The 12,917-nt window shown below is 40.0% G+C and overlaps 1 protein-coding gene across 1 annotated transcript in view; it reads right to left on the bottom strand.

Moving 5' to 3' along the window:
* Window positions 1-1,370: 1,370 nt before the first annotated feature.
* Window positions 1,371-12,917, bottom strand: part of necab1 (N-terminal EF-hand calcium binding protein 1) — a 32,100-nt gene continuing 20,553 nt past the window's right edge. The window contains exons 7-13 of the mRNA XM_046418544.1: window positions 10,162-10,283; window positions 8,910-8,986; window positions 7,478-7,525; window positions 5,332-5,444; window positions 3,814-3,891; window positions 3,126-3,217; window positions 1,371-1,824 (exon numbers count right to left, since the gene is read on the bottom strand). Of these exons, the coding sequence (XP_046274500.1) occupies window positions 1,796-1,824; window positions 3,126-3,217; window positions 3,814-3,891; window positions 5,332-5,444; window positions 7,478-7,525; window positions 8,910-8,986; window positions 10,162-10,283 (559 nt within the window). The 3' untranslated portion in view covers window positions 1,371-1,795. The remainder of the gene's footprint in view (window positions 1,825-3,125; window positions 3,218-3,813; window positions 3,892-5,331; window positions 5,445-7,477; window positions 7,526-8,909; window positions 8,987-10,161; window positions 10,284-12,917) is intronic.

The following is a 12,917-nucleotide window of genomic DNA, read 5'->3' as shown; positions in this document are numbered from 1 at the left end:
CACAGACGTCGTTCGAAACCATTGTGGCACAAAGACATTATTCTCTTTGTTGGTGTGCCCTTGATGTGTGTGGAGTCGGTGAAGGGTGAAGGACGGTTTGCTGCTCCTGTGTTCACGTCACACTCTTATGACATCAGCAGTGGTCTGAGGAGACAAACTCCTTCCCTGTTAGGAAGTACTGACTGCTATTACAATAGCAACTGCCAATTTCCTTTTTTTAAAAATATAAAATCAAAGAAAGGAAGCCAATTAAGCTGGGCATAATTCATTTATATTCAGATATTCTGTGTGAATATTCATGATGAAAGAGCAAAGTGTACACTCGGTCCACAGAGTCGTAATCCTTTACTGTTTGTCATAGCGTCTTGTGTGATCAGAGTCTTTTCATCTCCTTCCTCGTTTGATGGTACACACAGATTAATGACCACCCTTGATGTAGATCAGGCCCGACTTTCTAAACAGTCATTAAAGGCAGAAGCTTCATTTTCTTAAAATGGACCAGTAACTAATCAACGAGAGTAAACTGGTCTTCACGTCTTCAGAGCCTCTTCACATCCACAGTTGCATACTTTGCCATTTCTCTGACTGGTACACACACTAATAGGCCTAATCAACCAGAGGAACTGAAAACACCTGTAAAGTGTAATTTGATGTTATTATTGGTTGATATGCCATAGAAAATATTTTATCTGACACCCACAAATTAGTGGTCATGTTTCCTGTGCAGTTAAAATGCGAGCAGCCTGTTTTACAACAGCTGCAGTAGAGCTGATAAATGTCCACAAGGTGGTGCCATTAGTGAACGTTTGTTAAAATGCCTCTGCTTGAGTCACACTTGAGTCAGCTGTGTTTAAAGCTATTAAATATGTATACCGTGGTCTTACATGTATGGTTCAAGACAACCTCAAGAGGACCAACACTGCATTATTCATACCACTATAATCTTGATTCTGGTAGAATTATGAATGAAGCCGACTAACCACCCGTGATGCTTGTTCTTTGCTGTTCCTTGTCTGTCAAACAAACTTAAAGAAGATGTGTTATTTTTGAGATGTGCTGCTGCCAGACAAATGGACTAACACCAATAGCCAGGGGGGTACCTTCTGCATAAAGAGTGAGAGCGAGAGAGAGAGACATGGCATACACAACAATATATTGTCTTTATTTATGACCAACAGATTTTCATCTCAGATCGACACATTAAATACAGAAACAACAGAATAATGGTTTAATGAGCTCCCTAGAGCTGCTACAGTTGATACAATTATATCTGTCCTCCTCTCTCTCTCTCTCTCTCTCTCTCTCTCTCTCTCTCTCCCACACACACACACACAATCACAAATACACACACACAAAAAACCACACACACACACACACACACACACAGAGACACACACTCGCTGTGTGATGCACACTCCCTGCATGCCTCAGCTCTCATGAGTCACCCCAGGCTCCAGATGATGTCACACAGTGTAAGACACAGTGATGATGTCAGATCATCAGATGGGTCTCCGCCTGACGAGGTCATTGCTTTTAGGACGTCAAAGTTTCCTTTAGGAGTGTAAACAAACATGTGGGCTATTTCAGCTACCTACCTAACCTAACTATGAACGAACATGGAGGTAATAAAGTCGATACTAATCACCATGACTTCACGAGCTGGGTTGAGTTGGTGTGTGTGTGTGTGTGTGTGTGTGTGTGTGAGTGTGCATGTGTGTGGTCTTCCTGATGTGCTGTCAGGTGGCTGTTTGCTGTCTGCACCCATCAGTGGCAATCTGTGGATGCTTGTTCACTTTCAGTTGTTGTTGAGGACCCACCATGAGGCTGTGGAGGGGAAGCAGAAGACAAAGAAAAGATTTGTTGAGCCTGATCACTTAGACACCGAACACATTCTCCTCACAACGGCTGTGTGTATTTAGTGCACCTGACAAATGTTCTCATCACTGCCTTCTGCTCTGCACGTAAGTGGTTCCATGAAGCATGTAATAATACTTATGAGACAGAATTAAAATCAACTTACACTCAATAAAATCATAAACACAATACTTGCTCTCATTTTTTTGTTGAATTAAAAGAATTAAGACTTTTCATGCACACGAAAGACTTATTTCTCTCAGGTTTTAAACACACGTTCATAAAAATCATTGACATGTACACAGATGGACAACGTGTCCCCACTTCCTCTCACTGTACAAAGGTGAAGCTAAAATATCCCACATAAGATCTTGTGGTGATGACATCATTTGGAGCCAGTGTCTGCGCATTGATGCAGGAGCTGCATGATCGAGTGCCCATCCATTTTTATACACAGTCAGTGGTAGTGAAACGAGCATTCAGTTCATTGGCAGATCTGGTGGACACTCCTGCAGTAATCATGTTGATTAATTGCCATCTTGGTATGCAACACCTGTCAGGTGGGCCGATTATCTTGGCAAAAGAGAAGTGCTCAATAACACAGATTTTAACAAACAAACAGTTAAAATAAGTCTTTTGTGTGCAGAGCAAGTCTTTTAATTCAACTTGTGAAAAATGGGAACAAAAAAGAAAAGCATTGTTTTGGCGAGTGTACTGTCATAATGCACAAAGACAAGTGGTTAGTACATTTGATTTTATTTGGCAAAGGTTGCATAAGATGATTATCTGACTTTTAAATGTCATTTTGCATAATTAGCTAGATCCATGTATTATGATGTATGACCCATGTTTTTATATATATTGAACCCCCCCCCAAAAAACCAAAAAAAAAAAACAAACTACAAATAAACAAATAAATAAAAACCAAAATAATCAAGGCCATGACATGTGACTGAAAGTTAAATAAGATGGACATTAGTTTTTGGTCAACCTGCTTTTCCATCAGAATTTACCCAAATCATACATTTTTATCTGCTTATTCCATTAAAGTTTAGGTTTGCAGGGTGAATGCTCAAATCAACATGACATTCAGGTACTGAAAAGTCTGTCATCCTCACTAGAATTTAAGATTAAGTTCTGAGGATGATCTGAGGTCGTGACTAACGACAGACCTACCAAAGGGCAACTGAGGCTGAAGAGCTTACCCTTTAGAAGTGTGAGATCAGACTGCTGAAAGATATCTCATTAGAGGCAATGATGAATGTTCTTACCAGGAACCAGCATGGTGGTAATGGTCTCAGGAGTCTCCAGGAAGTCTACATTTCCCCTCTGGAAGGTCTTACTGTAGTTGGTCTGCAGGTGACTGTGCACAATAAAATGAACAATAAAAATCAACAAAAATCCAACGATGATCAATAAAGAGAATTATTATAATTATCCTTTCACTAGGATATGTACATCACTCACTGTTCCCCCTCTGAATATATCATATAAACATAAAATATCAGATTTTATTTCTCAGCAGGACACACAAATGTCAAATCAAATTAAATACTGACACTCCACCCAAAGTGTATATTCATTCTGGTAGCAGTGAAACATTTAAGTTCATCTTGAATGTTCTGCATGGAAAAGAACAAAGTAGATGCTAAACTAACTAGACCTTGGATACAAAACATAGCCTGTTAATTCATCAGGACTAATATTGGACTTAATTCAGTGTGACTACAGTAAATCCTCTCTGTGTCTCATTTCCTCGTGGGGTTACTGTTGTAGTGACACTATTGGTTTTCCTCATGAGTTTCATTAAAGCTTCACAAAGAGCGCCGTCACTAAACGCAGCATGAAGCAGACCTTCTCTCAGCGAGCTCCAGCTGAGCAAAGAATATAATTTGGGGTTTATCTGAACGGGTCGCGGTGCATTAGTCATGATGCATATGGTGCAGTGCGAACACTTACTTTTTCCACACGTTGTTGTGCTCCCAGAATTCATAGAGAATGAAGCGTGATTCATTTGCCAGCCGCTGAACTGCGATGCTGCCGAATGCAAAACAAGAGAGAACACAAGTCATGCAATCACTAATTAGTGTGCCACGTCATGTCCCCCAGCACTGCCGCTCTGTCTGAACTGTGTCCTCACATTAGGATTAAATGGTGTTTTGTCAGAGGTTTTAGTCCCATTTGGACTCGAACATGGCTGAGTATTCAGAGACATGCTGTCCTTCGGATGCTGTTTGAAACCAAAGTGACAGTTAATGTGAGAGGTTGATTTTGTTTCCCTGCTAAGACGGAAGTTTGCCACCGAGCTTCAAACTGTGACAACGCTGATGTCTGAAAATCTTTGGCTGGAGAAAAAGCAAATGTGGTTTTCATCCTGATCCGATGTATTGTGTTTCAGGTTTGACAGGAGCCATTTCACAGATGGCCACGTTTCTGTTTTAAAGTTTTGTGATTAATTCAACTTGGCTCATAATCTCATGCAGTTTTCTCATTGAGATTAGAGACCCTGAATTCTTCATTCTTGATGTGATTCATATCAAAATGAAGGGCACTGGTACAAAACTCTAAGTTACAGAGTGGGTGATTTAATTATATCACGCATTACGCTACAGATACAGTAAATGTGGTATAATGTGTTGTTTCTGAAAGTTAATCATTACTCATATCGACAATTTGTTAAAGATTAAAGACATCTTTAGTCTAACCATGATGGTCCTCACACACATTAGACAACTTATCATTAAATGTTCACTACATGACTGCATTCCTGATGGGATCAGTTTCCTGTCTGTCTCCTCACTATCAGGCAAATGAATTTACATGCTCGTGTCTGAACATGTTTTGAATAAAATTTCATTTTTCTTCACTGACAAATGATTTCCTCCCTTACAATGTTTGCATGATTTTGCAGAATACCCTCAACATGTTAAAGATACATCATCCATGTCCGTTGTGTTTAAGGCACAATATTTTAACACATATTTTGTTTTATATTCATGTCAAGGTAAATGTCCTGCAAGAAATATTTTCAAAAATATTTCTGTACAAAACAAGCCAAAAATAAACAAAACAAAACAAAAAAAACAACATCAAAAAAAAAATCAACAACAACAAAAACTGCAAAGCAAATGAACTACACGTAAAACTGAATACTTTGGTCTCATCGTGCAACTTCAAGAGAATCTTTTAAATCAAACCTGCTTGTCGAGTTAATTTTTGATGTATCGCAAAATCACAGATTTGCCTCAGAAGGTGTCACAGTCTATTCTGCATCTGTAATTAGCCCCTCAGTTTGCATGAATAAAAACCTCAGAGAGAGCAACAGAGGAGGAATCACTAGATGTTGTGTGTACAGTCAATACACTAACTAAATGTTAAAAGTTACATTTCCACCCCTATCTCTTCTCCTAATGAAAAACTAAAAACTACACAGAGTAATAATATCACATCATGAGTACGAAAACAATATGAACTGACTGTAGACATCCTGTCTGGGCGCAGGCACACTCCATGTACTGTCTGAGAGCCAAGCGAAACTCCTCCAGCTCCTCCTCCAGCACCGAGAGCTGCCTCTGGACTATCAGAATGTGCTGCGAAGACAAAAACAAAAGTAAAAGCACACAAAGTCAGAAGGTCAGGATTTGCCTCAGGTGGTTGGCTACATCCAGAAATCTTTTGGCTCAGTGTGTTGCCAGCAAATGCAGAACTGTAAGGTGAACTCTGGGACCTTTTATAATATGATTTATGATTTATAATTGTTGTTTACCGGCATCAGTTTCTTTATGCCCCAGTGTGATCAGAAAATGATCAATAACATGAATATAAAAACACATTTTGCCCTCTTTTCTAACACATTTGTTTTACCTGAAAAACCTGAAAAATAAAACAAAGCATCTCTGTGTTGCATGAAGGTGTGAACAGCAGGGAACAAGAAACAGGAGCAATAGAAAGCCTGCTAATCATTTCCTGCGGCTGATGAGGAATTGTTGACAGAGGCAGAGAGGCTGATGGGAACAGGAAGTGAATGGTCTGCCTGTTAGTCTGAGTGCGTGTGTGTGTGTGTGTGTGTGTGTGTGACTGATAAAACACCTAAGGACTCTGTCTTGGCAGCTAATTTGGGACAATCACACACAAATACACACACACTTACACGAGGAGACACATGCAGCCATGCATGTCAACACACACACACACACACACACAGTGCCACACCATCACACATCAGTGTTTTTGTAGGGTGTCATGACTGTATGAAAGGGTATGAGTGGTTTGCTCTTGGCAGCACGTTTATTCCCAGTGACACACACCAGTTACATATTGATTAATTCACACACAAGCTGACATCTGTGCATGGTGCTGGTGATGAGACATGACAGAGCCATGTAATATTCATTTGCACGATTTCATTTGTACTGCAATGCTATAATGCTACTGTTATACATATGATGATACTGGCCAGTACTTTAAAAAAAGGGGCAAATGAAATTCATGCTTTCATATGAACAAATCTCTGGTTGCAGCTTCTCCAGTGTGAGGATGTGCTGCTTTTTTCCTCCTTTACATAACTGTGTCACTGCTTTTGGAGTCGTCTTGTGAAAATGATATATGTTTTGAAGTGCATCCTATGAAAGTAAAAACCACTTTTACATGCCTGCATGTAAAAATATCGTGTGTGAATTGTGTTTGAAGTTATTCTTTGAGGAATTCACTGCAGTTTTCACCTGTTTTATATTTCACATTTGAGACATCTTAAAATCACATCTCCTGAAGCTCATGTGAAGTGTCCAAAAGTCCAAAGGTGGATTCAATGCAGTGATGTGACAGGGATTTCCACATGTTAAAATGTGAAATATAAGCCCTAAATTTACTTTCTGTATAAAAAACAAGTAAAAGGTGAAACTTTCCAATGTGACAATTGTTTTAAACAATTGGACTCCTTATGTTGGAATCAAATTCTGTGAACCACCTTTACAGTAAGAGATGTTCCTTCACTGTGTCCATGAAGACAATGTTTGTGCTGGTCTGCTGTGATTGTCACCAAGCCACTCATCAGCTTCAGAGAGTTTCTCAGCCATGAAATGAGTGATATGGAGCTTGGAAGGAAATAGGACTCTCCCTTTGCTTTGGCATGTGGACACTGAGGTTAAACAGAAAATGATAACATGAACACCTGGGTTCTGTGTATGCACAGTTAAAAACACACTCACACTGTACACGAGCTGAGAGGACGGTAATTTGGTGGCAATCTTACACTGTAAACATATATTTTAGGCTAAAGATGTTTACTAATGGCAAAGGTATAAAGAATTATGAAGCTATTTCATAAAGTCTTTCTGTAAGTGGCCATACTTCCTCTAATAAACCTCCAAGTCTGTTTATTGATTACGAGTGCCAGCTTACAAACCAAATATTGAGCCTTAAAGAGAAAGATTAAAGACCGACAGTGCAAAGGAAGAGACGATACTGTCAAGGTTCATCCCTGCTGTTGCTATGACAACCGCTGAGTGGTTATTATCAGAGAGGCCTTCCTTTCGCTAATACTCCACCACGTAAGAGCAGAGTGTCACAGGGTGGTCACTGCAGAAAGAAAAAAAAAACAGGAGAAAAGTTGATTAAAGCTCACCGATTTGCTCTCCAAGACCTCCTCTTCGACAGGCTCCAGACGAATCTCCTGCAGAACAGACAAAAATATGTGTAGCACAGCAAAGTTTTGTGAATATTCAACCTGTTTGACATAATAGCTGTTTAAATTTCTATAACCTGCAACCACTCTGAAGGAACAGAAATGTAATCCATACATGTTTTTATTTAACAAATTATAGATTAGATAGATTAGATAGAGGGGCGGCACGGTGGTGCAGTGGTTAGCACTGTCGCCTCATAGCAAGAGGGTTCCAGGTTCGAATCCCGGTCTGGGCCCTTCTATGTGGAGTTTGCATGTTCTCCCTGTGCCTGCGTGGGTTTTCTCCGGGTACTCCGGCTTCCTCCCACAATACCAAAAACATGCACATTAGGTTAATTGGCTACTCTAAATTGCCCCTAGGTGTGAGTGTGAGAGTGTGTGGTTGTCTGTCTTTGTGTGTTGGCCCTGCGATTGACTGGCGACCAGTCCAGGGTGAACCCCGCCTCTCGCCCGTAGTCAGCTGGGATAGGCTCCAGCCCCCCCGCGACCCTGACGGATAAGCGGTATAGAAAATGGATGGATGGATAGATTAGATAGATATCTGCTTTAAAGACTTTTGAAAGACTACATCTTTTCGGTTTCATCGACCTACCGAAGTGGTTTTGGTGTGTTAGTCCCAAAAATTAACCTTGTTTTTTCTACTTCCTCCTTTTTCAGAGTCCAAAAAAATCAGTAAAATAAAAACAATATAACACCTAACATCTAAAATTTGTTCCCTTCTCAGATTACAATTACCTAAAACCAATAAATACAAAAATTGCTATTAGCTATTACTATTAGCCATCAACTAAAGGTTTTTACTTGTTATTTTCTTTTTTTCCACCTCTTTACTTTGTGTTTCTACATATTTGCACTTTGTATGTTCTTGCTGTTCTCATGCAGATTGGACAGATTGGCCTTTTGAGGACAAATAAAGAGGGTGGATCAGACAAAAACAAAAGAGTCAAAGCTTTTCTGGATTCATATTCAAGTTTATATACACCAAGTTGCACCATATGTGGAGCCCTGAAGCATCTTATCATGTGTTAGTTTACAACAGATTTCATGCTGCATTCAACACATACAGGTAGCAGCTGTGAGTGTGTGTGTGTGTCCTGTGCAGTGTACATATGTGTATGTGTTAGTGCGTGGGAGGGTGTTGATGAGTTGGGGTAATTTGTTGATATTGCTGTGAGTTTACGCATGGTGGTTCGTGGTTAATTTGAGAGCAACGTAGAGACCAGATGGTGGGGATGGAGAGAGAGAGAGAGAGAGAGAGAGAGGTAGATGGAATAAAAATAACAGAAGCCGGAGAAAAGAGAAAAGAAGAAGAAGCAGAAGAAGGCAGGAAGTAGAGGGGAGCGTATGGAAAGGTTGAAAGAAAGGAAATCACCTTTTGCTCGAGACGATCGATAAGCTTCTGCAGTCTGTTGACCTGTACCATCCAGTGGCTGTCTTCATCGTAAACACCTGGTGGAGACACAAAGACATGGATTTCAGACAGAACAACAAAGCTGAAGGGATGAAAGGCTGCTGCATACATCGACTGTATTTTAAACACATTTTCCTCCATTGATTGTCTGAACTGAATACTCTAAAATAGTGGAGACATTCCTTTCATGTAAAGCAACGCACAGCCATACCAATCAATAGAAAAGCTTTGATTCCTGTGTTTCTAGACACTGTGCAGCGGGGTCACAGATCTCCTAGTAACCACAGCTGGTGTCATAATGGGGGTTTAATGGGAAATTGACTGTGTGCAAACAATAGATGAATACATGCAACAAGCGGGTGGGGAAAATATAAATAACAGGAAAAGAACTGCTGTGGTGTGGATAACAGACAATTCATCAGCTATGTAAGCGAGAAGCAAGAAGTGAACTACTAGAAATGTTGACACTGATTTCACCATCAGTAAGATGTTCAGAGTGATATATTTGAAGTCTGTTTGACCTCTGAAAATGTATTACGTGTATTAATGTATTAAGTGGAAGTCAAGTTTATTTACGTGGTCAAATCCCAGATTTGTCTTTACAAAAATACTCTTGTCTTTGCAAACTTCTCAGCTGTCAAAAACATTAATAACATCAAGTAAGATGACATCAAATCAACATGCACAGCAATTACAGACATATTTACATAATTACAGACATAACTTTCTAGAGAAGTACTGATGGTATCAGTGATAATAGAAATAAGAATAATAACAATGGTTATCATCTTGTAATTTCCATTTACATCAAGCGTAAAAGACAGAAGGAGAACATATAAGAAATCTGTTTTCATTTCTGTGTGTTTACTCAGACTCGAAAACATTCACTGGCTTTGAATTGACACACAAGCACAGATGAGACCACAATTTTCCTCTTCAACCCCTCTCAGTCTCTCACTCACAGGTTCTCTTTCACACCTATGTGACCTCCCCTCCTGAGGGGGAGGCTCTCCGGCCTGTGGAGACACTCTGACTCTGGTCGAGCAGATTTCTTTTGTTTTTTTTTTGTTTTTTTCTGCTAGCAGCTACAAGACAACATAACTGGAGAGTGGAGCTTCATGAAACACAACAGGATGCAGTGACGCATCATTAAACATAACACAACAGAACGTGGTACTGCTGCTAAACTACAGAACATACGCTATAAACCTACCTGAACTGACGAGACTGAGGAGAGGGTTGTTGGGAGAGAGGCTGCTGTTCCTCTGAAGCCTCCGGTTGGAGCGGCGACCCGACCACTGGATGGATAAAACCTCTGGCTTCAACGGGCCCTGTCTGGAGGCAAAACAGAGAGATAATGATCCACACATCACAATATCCGAGCATATTTACTTTTAAAAATTGTTGTGACTTAAAAGCCTCTGCGTGACATTAAGTGACCTTTTGTTCTGCAGTTTCTGTAATGCACTGCACACACCACATAACAGATGTGTCCCACAAAGAAGGGACTTCGCATGCATTTGGACTCTCAAAAAAGAGCAAAATGTGACTCTGTAGTTCATTTATCCAAAAGGATGTTTTAACAATCTATTGTATGTAAGCCAAAAAAAGTGGAAAGGAAAAGGGATAACTTGCCATTTTCAGCTGATGAAGGATGAAATGTTTTTCTTCTGACATATTTATTTCTTTATTTTTTTGTTTGTTTTTTGCATTAAAATGGCACCAGTTGAGTGAAGCACACAGTCTCAGCCAAGAACAAATTCAGCAAGCCTGAAGTTGTCCAAGCTCAAGTTATATTTGTGTGTGGTGCGGGTCTGACATTGATGTTAACGCCAGCGACAAGGTACACACAGCCACAGGGCGACATCACCTAAGATTTATCTTAATCTTGTCATGTTGTTTGGTCTAATATTTTGACAAGACCTCAGGGTGTCTGAAGGGATGTGCGTGTGCAGGTGATTCAAATGCATGTTTATGCATGTGTGTGTGTGTGTAAGAGTGATTTTTGTGCTTTGTGAATTACTTCTCATAAACCAAAGTATCTCCACTAACTTGTTTCAGCTGTTTCTGTACATTTTCAGATTTATTACTTATACGTCAAAAGATCAACAATATTCAATAATTGATGAATACATGTTTAAGGTAAATGCAGTTCATTGCAGGATATTCACAGCATTCATAGTCAAAAAATGTTTCTTCCTTGCTCGTTTTTGTTTTGATTCCGGCTGTTTAAAGGAATAGTTAGACATTTTTGGACATACACTAATTTACTTTCTCGTCTAGTGACCAAGAAATACGCCTCACTTCTACCAGGAGGTGGTTAGCTTAGCTTAGTACTGAGCAGGAAACAGGAGGAAACGGTAAGCCCGTCTCTACACAACATAAATTTATTTCTTCACAGGACTAGGCTGAATGTTTCCCCCTGCTTCCAATCTTAAGTGATGCTAAAATACTGAAATCCTAATCAGCTCATTCAGAGTGAACCCCTTTGGTTAAGAGGACTGCATTTGCTTCTTTTGACACCACTTGTAAGAGATTTTAAATGCTCCTTTCTATATCCGGCAGAAATACAATGTAATTAATCGACTAGCTGCAGTCAAATGTGTGTATGCTTGATGTATGGAGGAGGAGGAGGAGGAACTGGTGGCGGATCCCTCTTGTTCTGCCAATGAGTCATACTGTATTCTGGGCATACATAGCAACTTAAATTGCTAAAACCATTTGAGACCAATAAAAGAGCAAAGCCGTTGCGCCTTCATGTCCACAGCCTTTATGTCAGCTGAGAGAAAGAAGGAGAAGGAGGAGGACGAGGTTAAGAGTTGAAGAACAAACTGAGTGGCCACAATTAGCAGAGGGGTAACGAGATCCAGGACCTTTCAGTGCGCTTCTCACCTAGTCTGCTTCAAACTGAGCTTTAAAGCCAGCAAAAGAAAGAAAAGAATTAATGAAAATGATTTTCTTTTCAAGACTGGGGGTTATCCATTGGGTAAAACCAGCAAATTACTAAGTGGAGGTGGTAATATTCCTTTTGAAATGAGGAACACAACTTATGAATACAAAGTTCAAACTCAGTAATGAGTCATACTGTGCATCATACCATGCATCTGTGAGCTCTCACTTTTCCTCTTCACACAAATAAAATTGACCACAGAATCCTATTCAAAACCACCGGAGAAACAACCAGCTCCTCTAGATGTTTGGAACAACAGAGTGATTGCATTTAGATGCATGGGGGAATTTTCAAGTGCGACAATTCAGACGAGGATGCTGGAGGAGAGGAAACTGCTCTGGGAGCGAGGGACAGTCACACGTTGAAATGACATGAGTGGGTAAAAGAGAGAAAGAAATATTTAGAGGAGATGAGGAAAGGAAAGGAGAGAAAGAAAAGTGTCAGATGTCAAGCCCGTCATTTTTTTGCCTGTGAGAATAAGTGTGAACATGGTCATGGTGAGAAAAGGGACGAGAGAGCACCAAAATCCTACAGGGATCTTCTTAAAGTGAACCCATGCAGAAACATGTCAATCCAGCAGCTATTTTTCTCAGGAAGTTGTGAAATGCTGCAACAGATCTGTATTTGATAAATGCTGATAAATGCTACTTTACTTACTTACTGTGAATTTAGCAATTATGGGCATAATGTAGACAAACATACTAAACATCATTTGACAAAAGCAGAAACTGTGATATGTGTGATGCTTGAAACAAATAAGTCATCAATCACTTCTGAGGAAAACGTGTTTATGACTGTGCAGCCACACTTGATGGTGTGCTGAAAAGCCTGTCGTTATGGAGGGGGGTGATACGTGATAACAGCAACACAAAATGTGGCTAAAGTAAACGGGCAAAGAAAGAAAAAAGAGAGCTGAACAGCTTGAAGTGGACGTGGTTGTCAGCTAGTCGGCTGTGGGAATTTCAGGGGGTTTGATTGTGTGCTTTAAAGTGCCCATGTTGAAACCGGCTGTTTACCAA

Source organism: Scatophagus argus, chromosome 17 (genome assembly GCF_020382885.2).
Source record: "Scatophagus argus isolate fScaArg1 chromosome 17, fScaArg1.pri, whole genome shotgun sequence".
NCBI classification, from domain to species: Eukaryota; Metazoa; Chordata; class Actinopteri; family Scatophagidae; genus Scatophagus; species Scatophagus argus.
The sequence above is the reverse complement of the archived record's forward strand: the minus strand, read 5'-3'. Positions and strand labels throughout refer to the sequence as shown.